Genomic DNA, 19897 nt, shown 5'->3' with positions numbered 1-19897 from the left:
TTTGTGTGTTTAAATCAGGCACTCGTTGCACTTTTCAAGGGAAACAACATTCAGGCCGGCCACATTCTCTGCCCCATTTCATCCACAGCTGTCATCCTGTATCAGGCATTTTTACCATGGCATGCTAACAAGTGAGTAACATGTAGCTAGTGTTAATTTACATATACAATTGTTAGCTACGGAGACTTCTTTTTTAGCTAGCTAGCTACAAGTTAAGGTGTAGCACTCAGAGAGAGGAAAAAATGTCCAGAAAATCAGTGAAATACCTGACTGAGAAGAAAATACAAGAGCTTCTGTTCAGGGAAAACAGTGATGAAGATGTTGATCATGTGGAAGCAGAAGTGATGTATGACAGTGACAGTGATAAAGACTACATACCAGAACCAAGTGATGATGATGATGAGGATGATAGTGATGGCACTGAGCCCAGCACTTCAAGTCATAAGAGAAAAAAAATACAACACCATGATTGTGATAGCCCTACCACCAGACAAATGGCCACCCCAGGACCTGTTGCCTCTACCTCTACAGCCCATCCAACTTTCCTTGCTGCAACTCAAGCTATCCCTGCCACACCTAATGCTGGTCGCAGAGGAAGAAGACGACATCATGAGGATAAGGATGATGGCGTGTCATTTGTTGTGAGATTTGAAAACAGCTCCTACAGGAGTACCTCTGGTTTCCAGTGGAGTTGTCAGCCTCAGACATCAGCTACAACCAGGACAGCGGCACGGAACGTTATGCCTGCTTTTACACCAGGTCCAACACACGAAGCATCAAATGCTGACACCCCTGAGAAGAGCTTCACATTATTTGTTGAGGACCAAATCATTGACGAAATCGTGACATGGACAAACATCCATATTGTTGCTGTTGCTGCAAAATATTTGAAGAGAACAGCTACAATTGGATCCACTCACAAGCCTGAAGTGATTGAATTTTACAACCAAACGAAGGGTGGTGTTGATACATTCGACCAGATGTGTGCTCACTACAGCTGTTCAAGAAAAACCAAGAGGTGGCCACTATGTGTGCTATATGGCATGATGAACGCTGGTGTGATAAACTCATGGATCATTCTCAAGGAGAATGCCTTAAGGAGAGGTGACACACCAATGAGGATGCATGTAAGGCATAAGGTAAGTTAGAGTTGTCCCAGAATTTGCATATAATCCTTAATTATTATAATGGAAATGAATAAATATCAATTAATGGTATTTTCCAAGAAAATTCATATAATCAAAAGAATTTGGTCATTTTTTCCCTTCTCAAAAAATGCCATTTTTTGTCTCTCTGTCCCACAGTTATCAGTGATGCAGGAAGACTGTGCCTTTACCAGACAGGCCTCACATGTCCCAGGAATAGGGGGAATAGTTCCCAGCAGCATTATTTTTTTTGTTAGGACATTACCTGTTAAGGATTACCTGATTTTCCAATAATTTTTCTGTTTTTTTTATAGGGTCATCCATGGTACCTTTTTTTATGCGATGTTGTATGTTGTAGAATTAGAGAAGGGTTCCAAAACTTGTCATACAGTGTTGTACTTTTAAAATAAATTGATGAAAACTACATTTTAACTGGAATTTTATACCGGGTAAAATATACCCAATGTTAGTGATAGTGTTACTAATTTTAACGTTAGTGTTCTAGGGTTAAGAAGCTGAACAACCCCTCATCACATGATACAGTCAGAGGGACTCTGTTACAGAGTCATTTAATTAATAAGAAATTAATATGGAGACATGGTTAAAGCTTTGCTAAGGCAGTTTTGCATTTTCATAGAGTGCTATGTTATATAGCCTTAAGGAGAATAATTTTACAAATTCTGCCGCAACATGACAGGTATAGCTTGTATATATTTGTAGAATATTTACAAAACATTTTCTGTGAAAGAAAAATCTGCCACAATAAGAGATTTAATATTTCACCATTCCCTGACTGGTAGCTATAATGACAAGTACAAGGATGAGGTCTGGCAAGAAAAAAATACAAATCTCTCCTGTGCTGTGGTTTAAAAGGGACTCTGACTGTTAAGACTGTTCAGTCTAATTCTATTAAAAGTGATGTACAAACCAAATGTAAATCTTTTCAATATTATTAAGAACATTTTTAATTAAGTATTTTTATTTTAATAGCAGAGTTCACAGTCAGGGTTCCCTTTAAGGTATCATTATTAGCCTGCATACTGATACCCAACTTCAACTGCCTCAGTTTTAATTGACTAACTCTCATCAGAGAAACATTGGTCTTTTAAACTCACAGCATGCTGAAGTAAACTGTGCAAGAGCGAGGTACGGTTTGTTGCTGTCAGTACAGGAAGGTCCCAGGATAATTGATTAACAGCTCCCCTCTTGTCCTCACTTAGCTCTTTATCTTTCTTTGCATCATCTAACTGCCCGTTGCCTGCATATATATCAACTATTATTTAGTCGACCAATGGTTCCCTACCCTGGAGCTGGAGGATACCTGATACAACTAATCAGCCCATTTAACAAACCCTTCATTACGGGAAGTGGGTCTGTTGGTGCACAAACACTAAAATGTGCAGGGCAGTGGGTACTCCAGGATCTAAGATAAACCCTTTAGTTAATATTACATCTTGACCTGCTTGGGACTTAATTGTGAGTTTACTCACTATTAGACAGATTATTACTGGATTCTGTAACAAACTGTCAGTGGTTTAATTTATTTTAACATAAATATCTGCTCACCATATAAATGATCTGGCTCTTGGCTTGGCTGTTCTTCTGCTACAGATCCAGAATATTTGACCAGAGATGAAAATACAATATAATTGTTTTAAATGATGTTGACACAAATGCATGTCATATGAACACCTTTTGCAACATAGTGTAGCAAATGAATTAATAGGGCAACATGTTCTGGGTTTCTGTATGCCATAGTTGGCTACACTGGCATCGATAAAAAGCTGTAATTCTGTCATTCTGACTTCTCCAAGGAACTATATAGAAGCTCCAAAACTTCTCAATAACACTCCACCCTGCCTATTCACATTTAACATAACAAAATGTTTCTGCACATAGAATTAAAATTAAATTGTTGCAATTTTATTTATGGGTGGATTTTCATATAATGCCAAACGAGAAAAATTCAAAGGGAGTGGGAAAGTAAAGAGGGTAGAGGAAGGTTTCACTATGAAATCCAATGTTGCGCTCTGCAGTTATGTGACGAATAACCAGAAGAAAAACTTATTTTACAGAAAAATAATTTAGGACATGTCTGCTGTAAGTAGGGATGAATGTGAAAAGGACTCTTACTATGGTAGTATGGTAATAAAAACAGAAGCACTACTAGTGCTTGCTTAAATCATGAACCAACTGCACCATAACACAGCATCCTTCTGTGTCTGATGGATTGCACACAATGATCTCGACGGCACTTGAATTTGATGCCATGCTCATTTGGCTCTCAAGATTTTGTCTACATCAGAGTTAACATATACCTGTCCAAACAAACTGAAGACACAAAACTAACAAAAAATGAGTTAGGTATGGAACTGCCCTTGCTTGGAAATTGATTACATCACTTACATCATGTTGTTGACAGGATTGAAGGTGAAATGGCAGCAGCTGAAGTGGAACTGATGTACCTCAAGTCATGCAAACATTTTTTGCATGTTCTTGAATTCTGAGTCATGTCAATTTTTTCTTGAAGGGGAATGATGTAGATGGTGTTGTTGCCATTGTTTGAGGAAGACTTCAATATTTTTGCGGTATAGCCCTGGGAACCTTGTATGATGAGTACATATTGCTGGGCAATATGACAATATGTATAGTTATTGTGATAAAATATGCCACAATAGGTCAAAATATGCTTTTCTGAGCATACTGTGGATTTAGTCAAGTACTTAACTGCATGTTTCATTAAAAAGAGAATATAATTAGTAATGTTAGATTTAGTTTAGCACAGTGAAGTGAACATAAATAATTGAAGTCATAGTTCTTGAAAGTATTTTCAAAATGTGGAGCACTGTGCTATCTGACAGTAACAAAAATCAGGTTAATTTGTCGATATACTAATTACAAAGGCAACCATTATGTGAGAAGGGCAAATGTACTTTTGTAATACAAACTGCGTTTAGAAAAATATTGTTTACTGTTAATAACCGTTTACTGCTAACCTCAGAATAATCAGCATCATCAGAAATGTTTATACTTTCTTCTGCATAAACCTGCTCGCAATAGCAATGTTTCGTCTTTAGGACTTTTGTTTGTATTTTCATTTTGCAAGCAGAACTGCAGTTTTAGGAGTTTTGTCACTCTTGGAGGTTTAGGTGCCTTTCCTTTAGTTCTTGTCCAATTACTATAGACTGCTGGAAAAAACCTTTGGACAAAACAAATACATAAACGCCATTAAAAATAAATATTTACTTTAGAAAGATGACATGTTGTCATTTTTTCAGCAACTTTTAAGAAATACCTTCTCTTAGTAAAACCTAGTACTAGGTTTTACTGGGTTGATTTTACTTTATCTAGAGTATCAAAATCAGATTTGTGATTACAAATTACACATCTACAATAATTCATATCTGTGAAATTCTTACCTTTGCATCTCTTGTTGAACTGTATTTGTTCTAACTGGCTGGCTGACCCCACCACTAGTACCAACCTGAGTTCCCATGGGCCGGCTTAATTCAGCAGAACTGTCTACCCTTCCTGGATCGGGGCCTTGTCGTGGCGGAAGGGCTTGTGTGGTCTAGGGATCTTCAGAGCTAAGTCGTCGGGAGCAATATGCTCCTGGTAGGGTCTCCCAGGGCGAACAGGTCTGGAGTGAAGACCCAGACCAACACGATCAAAAGTTCTCCATGCATATCGGGCACAAGAAATCGTGCACCCTGCCCGGGAAAGGGTCAACGGGACCTACCCCTGGAGCCAGGCCTGGGGGTAGTGTTCCATGGCGAGCACCTGGTGGCCAGGCAGCCCACGTAATCCGGCCGGGCTCAGCCCGAAGAGGCAATGTGGGGAGGCCATGTGGGCCCACCACCCGCAAGGTCCAGCATGGGGGAGCGGTGCAGTGCCATATTGGCAGTGGGAGATTGCGGGGAGGCCCTAGTTGGCCTAGGCCCCTGCAGCAGAAACTAGCTCTTGGTACATGGAATGTAACCTCACTGGGGGGGAAGGAGCCGGAACTTGTGCAGGAGGTTGAGAGGTACCAACTAGATATAGTTGGGCTCACCTCCACCCACAGTGTCGGCTCTGGAACCAAACTCCTGGATAGGGGTTGGTCTCTCTCCTACTCAGGGGTTGCACAGGGTGAGAGGTGCCGGGCGGGTGTGGGGATACTCACAATTCCCCGGCTGGTGACCAGGCAGTTGGAGTTTGTCCCGGTGGACGAGAGGGTCGCCTCAATGCAAATTAAAATCGCAGAGAGGAAAACTTTGACTGTTGTCTGTGCGTATGCACCAAACAACAGGTCACAGTATTCTGCGTTCCTGGAGCGAGTGGGCGGGGTTCTGGAAAGGGTCCCGCCTACAGACTAAATAGTCCTACTGGGAGACTTCAATGCTCACGTTGGCAATGACTGGGAGACCTGGAGAGGCGTGATTGGGAAGAACGGCCTGCCCGATCTAAACCCGAATGGTGAATTGTTATTGAACTTCTGTGCCAGGCATGGATTGTCCATAACGAACAACAAGTTCGAACACATGGATGTTCATAAGTGTACATGGTACCAGAGCTCCTTGGGTCAAAGGTCAATGATCGACTTTGTTGTCGTTTCATCAGACTTGAGGCCATATTGTGGGTGCCTGTCGGGGCGGTAACCCAAGAACCTCCTGGTGGACCCCGGTGGTGAGGGAGGCCGTCAAGCTGAAGAAAGAAGCCTTTAGGGACTGGTTGGCCCGAAGGACTCCCGATTCAGCAGATAGGTACTGACAGGCAAAAAAGGTGGCAGCTGCAACGGTGGCAGAAGCAAAATCCAGGGCATGGGAGGAGTTTGGTGAGGCCTTGGAAAAAGACTTTCGTTCGGCCTCAAAGAGGTTCTGGACAACTGTCCGGCGACTCAGGAGGGGTCTGGGTAGCTGCGCACAAGCTGTATTCGGCAAGGGTGGAGAAACTCTGACTTCGAATGAGGATATTGTCGGTCGGTGGAAGGAGCACTTTGAGGAACTTCTTAATTCGGGAGACGTGCCTCCCTCACAGGAGTCAGGGCCAGGGGCTTCTGGGGTGTCAACTTCCATTTCCCTGGTGGAGGTCACTGAGGTAGTTGGTAAGCTCCTCAGTGGTAAGGCACCGGGGGTGGATGAGATTCGTCCAGAAATGCTTAAGGCTCTGGATATTGTGGGGCTGTCATGGCTAACACGCCTCTGCTATTTTGCATGGACCTCGGGAACAGTACCCTTGGACTGGCAGCCTGGCGTGGTGGTCCCTATTTTTAAAAAGGGGGACTGGAGGGTGTGTGCCAATTATCGGGGTATCACACTGCTCAGCCTTCCTGGGAAAGTCTATCCAAAGGTGCTGGAAAGGAGACTCCGACCGATAGTTGAACCTCAGATTGAGGAGGAACAATGTGGATTCTGTCCCGGCCGTGGAACAATGGATCAGCTTTTCACCCTCTCACAGATTGTTGAGGGGGCATGGGAGTTTGCAAACCCAGTCTACATGTGTTTTGTGGACTTGGAGAATGCTTATGACCGTGTTCCTCGAGATATCTTGTAGGAGGTCCTCCGGGAGTATGGGGTGCCGGGGCTACTACTGCGGGCTATCCAATCCAAGGCTGGGACAGGCGGCAGCAGTAATGCGGTCACTGTACAGGACTGTAGTGGTGAAGAGGGAGTTGAGCCAAAAGGCGAAGCTCTCTGTTTACCGGTCGATCTACATCCCAACCCTCACCTATGGTCATGAGCTGTGGGTAATGACCGAAAGAACGAGATCGCGAATACAAGCGGCGGAAATGAGCTTTCTTCGTCGGGTGGCGGGCTACACGCTCTGCGATAGAATAGGAGCTCGGTCATCTGGAAGGAGCTCAGAGTAGAGCCGCTACTCCTCCGCATTGATAGGAGCCAGCTGAGGTGGTTCGGGCATCTGATCCGGATGCCCCCTGGACGCCTCCCGGTGGGGGTGTTCCAGGCACGGCCTACCGGACAAGACCCCGGGGTCACCCTAGGACCCGCTGTAGGGATTATGTCTCCAAGTTGGCCTGGGAGCGGCTTGGGGTCCCCGGGAATGAGCTGGAGGAAGTTGCGGGGGACAGGGTCATCTGGGATTCTCTGCTCTCCCAACTGCTACCGCGACCCTGTTTGGACTAGCGGGCAACGATGATGATGATGTCTCTGTCTATGTTTCCAGCTGGCTGTGGGCTGCTATGTCTTGTCTATGTCTCAGTTAGCTAAGAAGGTTTCTTACTGCATTTTCAATATTTGAATTCTGCTGCACCTGATGAACACACAAACATACATACTGTACATATAAAAAGATTTCTATATCCATAAACTGGGCAGAAAAGGATTTGAATGTTAGCATGACATTGTGCTGTTTTAGGGAATCGGCAAGTTCCCCTCAAATCAAATGATAACAAGCTTTATATGGACTGCTACTGCATTACAACAAGCATATGTAAATGTATTTAGCTAGCTACTTTCTACTGTTACTGTTAAGCTACAGCAGTGTGGTCACCAACACTGTTCCTGGCTATCCACCTTCCTACAGAGTTATGCTCTAAACCAAATCTAGCTAGCTAGCTAACACACCTGCTTAAAATAAGCTCCTTTGACTGGATATCATTCCCATTGCCCCACCCCCTTCAAAGCACTGCTACCTCAAAGATTTAGCTACAAGTGCACAACTCAGTTTTGCAACAAGTCTACTAAGAGAAGTGTTTCAAAAGTTGAGGCAAGCAGTTTTGAAGTTGCGTGGACCAAAAAATGAATTTTCGTACAAATAAATATACTTTTTATAGTATTTACTATAATATTACTTATCTTAGTATTAATTAACACAGTTGGCTTTTTCACTGTGACACAAATTTAAAACAAAGTTGTGAGGATATTTTCGAGGAGTGCAAATTTTCACATGCTCAGTTCAGATTTTATTTTACAAGTTCTCAGATTGAAAATACGAGTACAGATTTTAATTCAGGTTCTCAGAAGAGGTACTACAAGTTCTCAAGTTTTGCAGCATAAGTACCTCCATATAAATACAACTGTAATAAATACATTTTACCAGCTTTACATGTTGATATGCACACAGGCAAAATTTAAATAAAAAATAAATAAATAAATAAATAAAAATGTAATAAACACAAAAGGAATGGTATAATTGTATATAAATTAAATTATGTGGACCACTGATTTCCTGAAATAAATATTAAATTAAATAAATGAAATAAAAAATTATAAATAACACTAGAGAGCTAAAACATTTCTACATCAGACTTTTCCTGATTTACATTTAATTATGAAATAAACATCTTGTGTAAAGATGGATGATTGTTGGTCAGGGCTCTCTAACTGAGACTTACTCAAACATAACACAAGTTTCCAGATTTAGAACTGTACTTAGTACATACATTCTGGAAAATCAGTATCATGAATCAAATCTGATTCTTAGATTACTTTTTGATCTTGGAGTGTAAAGACTTTTTGACGACTGGTGTCCTCCTCAACACACATATCCACTGGCATAGATTCATTCTTAGAGGTGCTGATGAACCAGTGAGGGTACTTCACTGATTCAAATGTGTTAATTGAGCCTCCAGTAACCTTTCGGAAAAAGAGGAAACGCTCCATGCCATCATTCTCTTCAATGGTCTTCAGAGTCTCTTCGTCCTTCACATCCTAGATAAGAAAGAATTTGTTAATGTCAATTCAGTATTAAAATACACTGTGTCAAATGAACTGAGCAGTGTAAGTACAGGCAGTGGGTTTTCTCAAATGGTCATGTGTACATGCCTCTAGGATGAGATGAGGTTGAGAGGATGTTCCAGACTCCTTTGTGCATGCGAGATACAGGTTGCTCTGAGCAATCTTCAAACATATTGGCTGGCCATTTGTGGCTTTGCACCCTGGGGTGGTGTAGGTCGATAGGTTGATGCCCACTGTTGAGCCATGTAGAGGATGGTAAAGTTTTAGGCAAATAAGAGACCCAGATCAAGCTTAAACTTAGACTAAAAAGTATTTCATTGATTGACACTTACCACTTCGGTTGCTGTTGCCACCCCTTAGGGTGACCGCTAGCAGGTTGGGGGTACCTTGGCTCTGCACCAGACTCTTCTTTAAGCCGTCACACACGGTGCACTGGATGACTCTATCTTGCTTGTTGTAAGTCCTTGAAGATTCGCAATTTACCTTCAAACCCATACTCTCTGTGTGAGATGGAGAGATGAGAGATCAGCCTACAAGGCATCTCAGAGCAACTTCTGACACTTATGCATTTTAAGAGCAGAGCTGAACAACAGCAGGGCCTTGGAACATGCTAGGAATCAAAGATTATTTTAACCAGGCTCTGGCAATTCTAGTTATTACAGCCTAACTAAAAGGGAAAGCCAGAATATAACAGAGACATGTATGCTCCCTGAGATGTTGGTGTCCCTTCACTCCATTGTCAGCAAACCTGAGTGAATGTGTGAGAGCAGTGGGATGGCAGCACCAACACTCCCAGTTTACCATAATACTCTATGTCCATGAACCCCCACATCTGCACTTTTTACAGAAAAAAAACCAGAAAAAACTAACAAAGACTTGACTGAACAAGTGGATTTTTAGCCTTGACTTAAAGACTGAGGCTGTGTTTCAGTCCTGAACACTAACTGAAAGATTATTCCAAAGTTGGGGGGCTTTTGAATGAAAAGGCTTTACTCCAATGTAACTTCATTAATTCTAGGTACTTATAGTAAGCACCTTGTGATCTAATAGGCATGACGGTTCATAGTAAGATAGAAGTTCATGCAGGTGCTGATGGGCGAGGCCATTCAGAGCTTTATATGTCAGTAAAAGAATTTTGTAATCAACGTGAAATTTAACTGGCAACCAGTGTAGGTGTAATAAAATTGGGCTGATATGGTCAAACTTTATCATTCTTGTAAGGACTCTGGCTACAGGATTCTGGACTAACTGCAGCTTGTTAAGGCTTTTGTTGGAAAATTCAGACAGCAGGACATTACAGTAATGAAGCCTTGAGGTAATAAATGCATGAACTAGCTTTTCTGCATCCTATAGAGATATTGCATTTCTTAATTTAGTTATATTGCAGAAAGCTATTCTAGTCATTTGTTATATGTGCTTTGAAGGACAGATCATGATTGATTGTGACACCAACATTTTTTTTTTTTACAGATGATTCCACTGAGGAACTATTATGTTTAAGGGTTAAATTAGTTAGTTTGTTTTTAGCTTCAGCATCAGTGTAGCAGTGGACATTAATGTTGTGTTTACTGATAATGGTGCCCAGTGGTAGCATATATAATGTGAATAACAGATGTCCTGATAAGTGGCCTTGTGGGACACCATGCTTCACTTTTGCAAGAACAGATGATTTGCAGTTTACATTTACAAACTGAGGTAAGATCTGAACAAGGACAGAGTTATTATTTTTACTCCTACAAGGTTTTCTAGTCTAGTAAGATGCCACACTAAGATCAAGGAGGACTAGCAAAGATACATTTCTTTGTACAGAGAATAATGAAAGATCAATTACAATTTTCACTAGTGCTGTCTCTGTACTATGATGTGGCCTAAAACCACATACATTTTTTTTAGTGCATATGATTCCTATGCTAATCGGATATTTGTTTTGCTTATTCCAAGACCTTTGAAATAAAGGGGGGATTGGAGGTAGGTCTATAAGTTGATAATCTGAGCTCTATACATTTAAGCAGTCGTAATTTTAGTCCAATGGCGCTGCCACTGCAAACTGCTTTAACTGGTCTGATATCAATCAAATTAGTAGAACAAACTTTTCGAGGATTTTTGATGCTTTGTTTTATTTGGGGAACTGACACAATCTCAATTTGGTGGGATCTATGTGGCGTCTACAAATCATGATTGTTTTCTGAGCACCACTTGGACAACTAGCACTTTAAACAACCATTACCTGCTGTAAATTGTAGCACAACATTGAAAAATACCAACTTTTCTCAAGAGGGCCACGATTTCTGGCTAGGTAAGGATTATTAGGACAGTATAGCAAAGCAGAAAAACAGAGGTTTACTGCACCTTCAACTATGTTCTCAATGATGATGTTGAATAGCTCATGGTCGGTGAATTCTGTGGACCGGACTTGCTTGAACTTTTGCAGGGCAATTATGATATTTGTCACTTGTCTCATAGTGTGAGGCTGCTCAGAAATCTCAATCCGGAGCCCTTTGTGCAAGTCACACCTGCCACTCTGAAAACAAACACAGTCCACAATCAGAGAACATGCTAAAAGCACAGCACTACAAAAATTTGGTTAAAGTTAGTAGGCCTACATATTGCACTGATACAAAGTTGGATAAACATTTCTATTTTAGATACTGTTGCACCAGAAATAAACTAAAAAGAAGTAATTGACCACAGACATGTCATAGAAAAACTACCAGATAAAGCAATTGAAAATGGACTGCTGCAAAGCAGAACGCAAATGGAGGAAATCTCCACTAATTATTCACTATGAAATTCTTTAAAAATATATTAATATTTATAACAATACAGTACAAAAAGAGAGACTGAAATACTACTCAAAAGTTAATGACAATGGACAATTTCATTTTCAATAACTGATCGCCTGTTAAATCCTAAATTAACCAATGATTATATCAAGGAGTCTTCAACATCAAAAAGTAATGATTTTAAATCACTAACATTCAGTCATATTTTATAACTTCAAAACTACCAATAGTAGACTCTATTACCTCCTAACCTTTTATTTTTGTGTAAAGTAATTGAAAAAAATTACTCACAGCTTAACGATTTCTTATATAAACACAATATTCATGAAGAAAATCCAATCTTGCTGGTTGGTTTTAATGTAATTGCGTTAAACTTTTTCTCTACATATTTAACTGGAATTAAACTGGTATTTTGTGAACATTATTCTCTGTGGTGTACCAGAAGGCCCTGTACTAGGCCCACTTCTGTTTTCTTTGTATATAACACTTGTAACACAGATTATTATTAAGCATTATTATTATTATGATTTTTATGAAGCATGGCATAAATGTTCATAGTTATACAGATTATACACAACTGTACATATCTGTGGCTGCAGACAATGTCAGTTCAGTAGATAAGCTATATGTCTGTCCAGCATAGTTGAATATGAATGAATAGCAATTTTCTAAAGCTTAATGAAGAAAAGACAGAAATAATTATAATCGGTAGTGAACCAAAGAGGAAAAAGGTGTATGAAAGACTTGTAAATTTGGCTCTACAAGTAAAAACTGAAGTTAGAAATCTGACTTAACTTTTAAAGCAATAATACTATTAACAAAACTGTTTTTTTATAATGTAAGCACCAGTTTGGTCTTATCTCTATCTGCAAGATACTAAGAAATTGATCCATGCTTTTGTGTTTTCTTGACTTGACTACTCTAATGCTTTGTTGATAGGACTTCCTGCAAGTACAACCAACAAATTAGGCAAAATGCAGCACTAAGAATATTAACACAGACTAGAAAACAGGATCATATTAGACCAGTTTTAGCTTCTAGAATGATTGGCAATACTGGCTGTCTCTTTTAGATTTCACTATAAAATGTACTACTAGTTTTTAAATTTCTTAATGGTTTAGCACATTTATACATTCTGCTTGATAGATTATGTTCCAAGTCTAGCTTTAAGATCTTCTACTGTGAGCCTTTTCCATATTCCAAATATGAAACTTAAAAGAGTGGAGATTTAGAAAGAGTGGAGATTTAAAAAACAGTTAAAAACTTATTTCTTTACTTTAGCATTTATCTTTTTTTATTGTTTCCTTTGTTTTTACTGGAATATTACTATTACTTTTATTACCTTTAATTGTAATTATTAGTATATCCCTTTTCTGATATTTAGTATTAGTTTTATATTTTGTTTTTATTTTTGATTACCCTTCTTCTCTTCTGCTTCTGTTGTTTTTACTTTGTATTGTGAAGTATGAATGGTGCAATATAAATAAGCAATATTATTATTATTATTGTTATTGTTGTTGTTGTTGTTGTTGTTATATTTCTTACCATGGCCAAAGGATCAGAGCAATCCAGTTCATCAAAATCTGTCCCATCAGACTCAAATGCACTGTCGTTCTCGAAGAAGCTGTTAACAACAGAATCATGTGTCATCCAAATGGGCTTACAGGGAGCACTTTTCCAGAAATTAAAAGTAAACAAACTAAGATTATCTTAGTTTCAGTTCAGGAAATGCCTTACCTTTCTACCAACAACAAGTTCTTGTCTGCCATTTCTGTTAAAAAAAATAGAGTCAATATATGGATATTAGTAGCGGTGTAAGTAACAATTTACAATTACACTCGATACTGTAGTACAATTATCCCTGCTTGGTACTTTTTGGAGTAGAATTAAATCATAGTACTTTTACTCTTACTTATGTTAATTTTTAATGAAAAACTGTTATGTCGCTGCTTTAATTTTCATAATGTTACAGAGTAAAAATAAATTAAGAGCATATCAGTTCAGAAACCAATATGAATGAAGTGCAGTTAGATTTAAAATATTAACCAATCAAAATCTGTATGCAGTGATCAGCATGTGAAATATATTACAGTAAAAATTAAAGCTGGGTAAATTGCTGATGTTGCTGCTGATTTTAATGGTGTAAATGATCTGAACAGATATTTCAGTGAAAATATACAAGTTGAAAGTTAGAGTACATGGAGTTGATGGGCAGCAGGACTTAGCAGGACTAAAATTACATTATTAATTAAGTAGTTTACTCATCATTCTGATCTTTTTTTCTCTTAAATGAACAATTAAACTAAAAACCTCTGCACAGTCTTTCAGGGATTCTGAAATACTTTGCTGGAAACAGATAAACTAGGATGTCTTATATACTCATCTAACCGTACAACACATACAGTTTAATGTAAACCTGCTTCCTTACACAATACACAGAAAGGTGTGTAAATGTGCACTAGCAGAGTGAACTGTGATCAGTCTCAGCTCTCAGGACATTTGCTTTAGTGTTTTTCTGTACAGATTATTTCCAGTAATGTAGCCGAGTCAGCTCAAAAATATGTTCATGTTATACGAAAAAGTAGCTAGGTAATAAAGTACTAAAGTAGTTTTTCAACAAACTACTATTTTAAACAAACTACTATTTACTAATCCTTTTACTTGTACCTGAGTAGGGATTTTCAGTACTCTTTACACCTCTGGATATTAGTTGCAACAATCCTTCAAGTTAAATTAAAATGAAATTAAATAATATACACAAAATCTTTTCCTCATTAGAATTTTGGTTTTGAGCAAATTATTAAAAAACACTTCATTAAAATAATTCAATTAATAATAATACATAAGCCTTTCAGATACATACCAGTAGTTAATGAGTCTTAGAGATTAGGGTGTGAATTGGTCCCAATAGTTCAGCTGTTGTGTTGTAGCTGCTCTGTTAAAAGTACAATGTAATGCTGCTTTTTATACTTGTGTCTTTGCACTGCTGCATTATAGGCGTGACTTTGGAAATTCAAGTTGCGCAAGAAAAAAAAATGTTGCCCAAGTATGGAATTTGGAATGTGTTTCTGGAGGACACTCAGAGAGGACTTGTATTTGAGTAGATTATTGCAAAGATAGTATGGTAATAGGAATTAACTTTAGAGTGTAATTGTAAATGTTTTAGAAATACAAAATGACTACCACAGTACAACCATGACATCTTAGACAGCAAACTAGCCAGCCAGGTTAACCATGAACTAGGGATGCGAGTGCCACAGTCTTATCTACTCCTGTCACTGATTTTCTGAGAAGAGTAGAGAGGAGAATTATCGCTCTACAATGTCTTCTTGGGCTCTTAAACGCTAGAGGGCGCCCAAGCTAGTACAAAAATAATATATGATAAATGCTTAAATATTTTTAATGTAAAATAATGCAGTCATTTCCTGAAGTCTGAATAACATAAAACATTTCAACACTGCTCTTATATTTTCAAGAGCTTTTAAACTCAAGTTATCGGAGTTTAAGAGGTCACCTCATGTCTGTCCATGATGTCTGTAAGCATGAACAGCCAATTTTTTTGTGAATTACATCCTTCTACTTTCAAAAATCAAAGAAATGTTTTAGGCAAGTGAGTAGAAACTATTTGAACTTTTTGTTTTTAGCCCTTGAGCGCCATTTACTTCCATTCATTGAAGACTTGCTTTAGCAGTCCTGTTTTTGATATAATGGGGAAGTAGAAGTGGCAAGGCTCCTCATTAACCAGCTCTGTTCTGTTGTGACTGGCTTTACAGCATTTCGGAGGTAGCATGTGTTTCCTGTATTTGCACCTCGTTTATGAAACGTAGCATCGATGTCGTCATTTTGATAATAAGTGCTTTCTGAGTTTAAAGTGTCTACGAATTTGCAGTGCCCATGTTATCATTTTGATGAAAGCGTTTTCTGTGTTTTGCAGCGGTTTCTTCAAGAGGCATGCGTTTGGGTGATTTTCCCCCAGTGTTAGTGATAGAGAGTAACATATTCTATGGGTGGAATTTACCCGATGTTAGTGTTTGTGTGTTTAAATCAGGCACTCGTTGCACTTTTCAAGGGAAACAACATTCAGGCCGGCCACATTCTCTGCCCCATTTCATCCACAGCTGTCATCCTGTATCAGGCATTTTTACCATGGCATGCTAACAAGTGAGTAACATGTAGCTAGTGTTAATTTACATATACAATTGTTAGCTACGGAGACTTCTTTTTTAGCTAGCTAGCTACAAGTTAAGGTGTAGCACTCAGAGAGAGGAAAAAATGTCCAGAAAATCAGTGAAATACCTGACTGAGAAGAAAATACAAGAGCTTCTGTTCAGGGAAAACAGTGATGAAGATGTTGATCATGTGGAAGCAGAAGTGATGTATGACAGTGACAGTGATAAAGACTACATACCAGAACCAAGTGATGATGATGATGAGGATGATAGTGATGGCACTGAGCCCAGCACTTCAAGTCATAAGAGAAAAAAAATACAACACCATGATTGTGATAGCCCTACCACCAGACAAATGGCCACCCCAGGACCTGTTGCCTCTACCTCTACAGCCCATCCAACTTTCCTTGCTGCAACTCAAGCTATCCCTGCCACACCTAATGCTGGTCGCAGAGGAAGAAGACGACATCATGAGGATAAGGATGATGGCGTGTCATTTGTTGTGAGATTTGAAAACAGCTCCTACAGGAGTACCTCTGGTTTCCAGTGGAGTTGTCAGCCTCAGACATCAGCTACAACCAGGACAGCGGCACGGAACGTTATGCCTGCTTTTACACCAGGTCCAACACACGAAGCATCAAATGCTGACACCCCTGAGAAGAGCTTCACATTATTTGTTGAGGACCAAATCATTGACGAAATCGTGACATGGACAAACATCCATATTGTTGCTGTTGCTGCAAAATATTTGAAGAGAACAGCTACAATTGGATCCACTCACAAGCCTGAAGTGATTGAATTTTACAACCAAACGAAGGGTGGTGTTGATACGTTCGACCAGATGTGTGCTCACTACAGCTGTTCAAGAAAAACCAAGAGGTGGCCACTGTGTGTGCTATATGGCATGATGAACGCTGGTGTGATAAACTCATGGATCATTCTCAAGGAGAATGCCTTAAGGAGAGGTGACACACCAATGAGGATGCATGTAAGGCATAAGGTAAGTTAGAGTTGTCCCAGAATTTGCATATAATCCTTAATTATTATAATGGAAATGAATAAATATCAATTAATGGTATTTTCCAAGAAAATTCATATAATCAAAAGAATTTGGTCATTTTTTCCCTTCTCAAAAAATGCCATTTTTTGTCTCTCTGTCCCACAGTTATCAGTGATGCAGGAAGACTGTGCCTTTACCAGACAGGCCTCACATGTCCCAGGAATAGGGGGAATAGTTCCCAGCAGCACTATTTTTTTTGTTAGGACATTACCTGTTAAGGATTACCTGATTTTCCAATAATTTTTCTGTTTTTTTTATAGGGTCATCCATGGTACCTTTTTTTTATGCGATGTTGTATGTTGTAGAATTAGAGAAGGGCTCCAAAACTTGTCATACAGTGTTGTACTTTTAAAATAAATTGATGAAAACTATATTTTAACTGGAATTTTATACCGGGTAAAATATACCCAACGTTAGTGATGGTGTTACTAATTTTAACGTTAGTGTTCTAGGGTTAAGAAGCTGAACAACCCCTCATCACATGATACAGTCTGAGGGACTCTGTTACAGAGTCATTTAATTAATAAGAAATTAATATGGAGACATGGTTAAAGCTTTGCTAAGGCAGTATTGCATTTTCATAGAGTGCTATGTTATATAGCCTTAAGGAGAATAATTTTACAAATTCTGCCGCAACATGACAGGTATAGCTTGTATATATTTGTAGAATATTTACAAAACATTTTCTGTGAAAGAAAAATCTGCCACAATAAGAGATTTAATATTTCACCATTCCCTGACTGGTAGCTATAATGACAAGTACAAGGATGAGGTCTGGCAAGAAAAAAATACAAATCTCTCCTGTGCTGTGGTTTAAAAGGGACTCTGACTGTTCAGTCTAATTCTATTAAAAGTGATGTACAAACCAAATGTAAATCTTTTCAATATTATTAAGAACATTTTTAATTAAGTATTTTTATTTTAATAGCAGAGTTCACAGTCAGGGTTCCCTTTAAGGTATCATTATTAGCCTGCATACTGATACCCAACTTCAACTGCCTCAGTTTTAATTGACTAACTCTCATCAGAGAAACATTGGTCTTTTAAACTCACAGCATGCTGAAGTAAACTGTGCAAGAGCGAGGTACGGTTTGTTGCTGTCAGTACAGGAAGGTCCCAGGATAATTGATTAACAGCTCCCCTCTTGTCCTCACTTAGCTCTTTAACTTTCGTTGCATCATCTAACTGCCCGTTGCCTGCATATATATCAACTATTATTTAGTCGACCAATGGTTCCCTACCCTGGACCTGGAGGACACCTGATACAACTAATCAGCCCATTTAACAAACCCTTCATTACAGGAAGTGGGTCTGTTGGTGCACAAACACTAAAATGTGCAGGGCAGTGGGTACTCCAGGATCTAAGATAAACCCTTTAGTTAATATTACATCTTGACCTGCTTGGGACTTAATTGTGAGTTTACTCACTATTAGACAGATTATTACTGGATTCTGTAACAAACTGTCAGTGGTTTAATTTATTTTAACATAAATATCTGCTCACCATATAAATGATCTGGCTCTTGGCTTGGCTGTTCTTCTGCTACAGATCCAGAATATTTGACCAGAGATGAAAATACAGTATAATTGTTTTGAATGATGTTGGAACACTTTCTGACACAAATGCATGTCATATGAACACCTTTTGCAACAAAGTGTAGCGCAGCAAATGAATTAATAGGGCAACATGTTCTGGGTTTCTGTATGCCATAGTTGGCTACATTGGCATCGATAAAAAGCTGTAATTCTGTCATTCTGACTTCTCCAAGGAACTATATAGAAGCTCCAAAACTTCTCAATAACACTCCACCCTGCCTGTTCACATTTAACATAACAAAATGTTTCTGCACGTAAAATTAAAACTAAATTGTTGCAATTTTATTTATGGGTGGATTTTCATATAATGCCAAACGAGAAAAATTCAAAGGGAGTGGGAAAGTAAAGAGGGTAGAGGAAGGTTTCACTATGAAATACAATGTTGCGCTCTGCAGAAGACACAAAACTAACAAAAAATGAGTTAGGTATGGAACTGCCCTCGCTTGGAAATTGATTACATCACTTACATCATGTTGTTGACAGGATTCAAAGTGAAATGGCAGCAGCTGAAGAGGAACTGATGTACCTCAAGTCATGCAAACATTTTTTGCATGTTCTTGAATTCTGAGTCATGTCAATTTTTTCTTGAAGGGGAATGATGTAGATGGTGTTGTTGCCATTGTTTGAGGAAGACTTCAATATTTCTGCTGTATAGCCCTGGGAACCTTGTATGATGAGTACATATTGCTGGGCAATATGACAATATGTATAGTTATTGTGATAAAATATGCCACAATAGGTCAAAATTTTCTTTTCTGAGCATACTGTGGATTTAGTCAAGTACTTAACTGCATGTTTCATTAAAAAGAGAATATAATTAGTAATGTTTAATTAGATTTAGTTCAGCACAGTGAAGTGAACATAAATAATTGAAGTCATAGTTCTTGAAAGTATTTTCAAAATGTGGAGCACTGTGCTATCTGACAGTAACAAAAATCAGGTTAATTTGTCGATATACTAATTACAAAGGCAACCATTCTGTGAGAAGGGCAAATGTACTTTTGTAATACACACTGCATTTAGAAAAATATTGTTTACTGTTAATAACCATTTACTGCTAACCTCAGAATAATCAGCATCATCAGAAATGTTTATACTTTCTTCTGCATAAACCTGCTCGCAATAGCAATGTTTCATCTTTAGGACTTTTGTTTGTATTTTCATTTTTCAAGCAGAACTGCAGTTTTAGGAGTTTTGTCACTCTTGGAGGTTTAGGTGCCTTTCCTTTAGTTCTTGTCCAATTACTATAGACTGCTGGAAAAGACCTTTGGAAAAACAAATACATAAACGTCATTAAAAATTAATATTTACTTTAGAAAGCTGACATGTTGTCATTTTTTCAGCAACTTTTAAGAAATACCTTCTCTTAGTAAAACCTAGTACTAGGTTTTACTGGGTTGATTTTACTTTATCTAGAGTATCAAAATCAGATTTGTGATTACAAATTACACATCTACAATAATTCATA

At 38.6% G+C, this 19897-nt stretch overlaps 2 protein-coding genes across 2 annotated transcripts; one reads left to right on the top strand and one right to left on the bottom strand.

The window, feature by feature from the left end:
• Nucleotides 1–8401: 8401 nt before the first annotated feature.
• Nucleotides 8402–13373, bottom strand: LOC119265987 (interleukin-1 beta-like). Its single transcript, XM_037547200.1, has 6 exons — nucleotides 13342–13373; nucleotides 13150–13228; nucleotides 11171–11342; nucleotides 9154–9321; nucleotides 8909–9054; nucleotides 8402–8794 (listed from the first exon to the last, which is right to left on the bottom strand). The coding sequence occupies exons 1-6, from the start codon at nucleotides 13371–13373 to the stop codon at nucleotides 8564–8566; spliced, it is 828 nt and encodes a 275-aa protein (XP_037403097.1). The 3' UTR covers nucleotides 8402–8563.
• Nucleotides 13374–15876: 2503 nt separating this feature from the next.
• Nucleotides 15877–17073, top strand: LOC119266015. The gene is made up of 2 exons (XM_037547472.1): nucleotides 15877–16773; nucleotides 16939–17073. The coding sequence occupies exons 1-2, from the start codon at nucleotides 15877–15879 to the stop codon at nucleotides 17071–17073; spliced, it is 1032 nt and encodes a 343-aa protein (XP_037403369.1).
• Nucleotides 17074–19897: the final 2824 nt, after the last annotated feature.

The sequence above is a fragment of the Pygocentrus nattereri genome, chromosome 18 (genome assembly GCF_015220715.1).
Source record: "Pygocentrus nattereri isolate fPygNat1 chromosome 18, fPygNat1.pri, whole genome shotgun sequence".
Classification (NCBI taxonomy): Eukaryota; Metazoa; Chordata; class Actinopteri; order Characiformes; family Serrasalmidae; genus Pygocentrus; species Pygocentrus nattereri.
This window is presented reverse-complemented; position numbering and strand designations above follow the sequence as displayed.

Excerpts from the sequence above, each read along its gene's own strand:
- LOC119265987 (XM_037547200.1), bottom strand. The coding sequence starts at position 13,373 with ATGGCAGACAAGAACTTGTTGTTGGTAGAAAG. Across the intron at positions 11,343-13,149 it reads GCTCTGATCCTTTGGCCATG|AGTGGCAGGTGTGACTTGCA; the intron begins GTAAGAAATATA and ends GTTTGTTTTCAG. Across the intron at positions 9,055-9,153 it reads TGGCAACAGCAACCGAAGTG|TGGGCATCAACCTATCGACC; the intron begins GTAAGTGTCAAT and ends ATGGCTCAACAG.
- LOC119266015 (XM_037547472.1), top strand. The coding sequence starts at position 15,877 with ATGTCCAGAAAATCAGTGAAATACCTGACTGAGAAGAAAATACAAGAG. Across the intron at positions 16,774-16,938 it reads GGATGCATGTAAGGCATAAG|TTATCAGTGATGCAGGAAGA; the intron begins GTAAGTTAGAGT and ends TCTGTCCCACAG.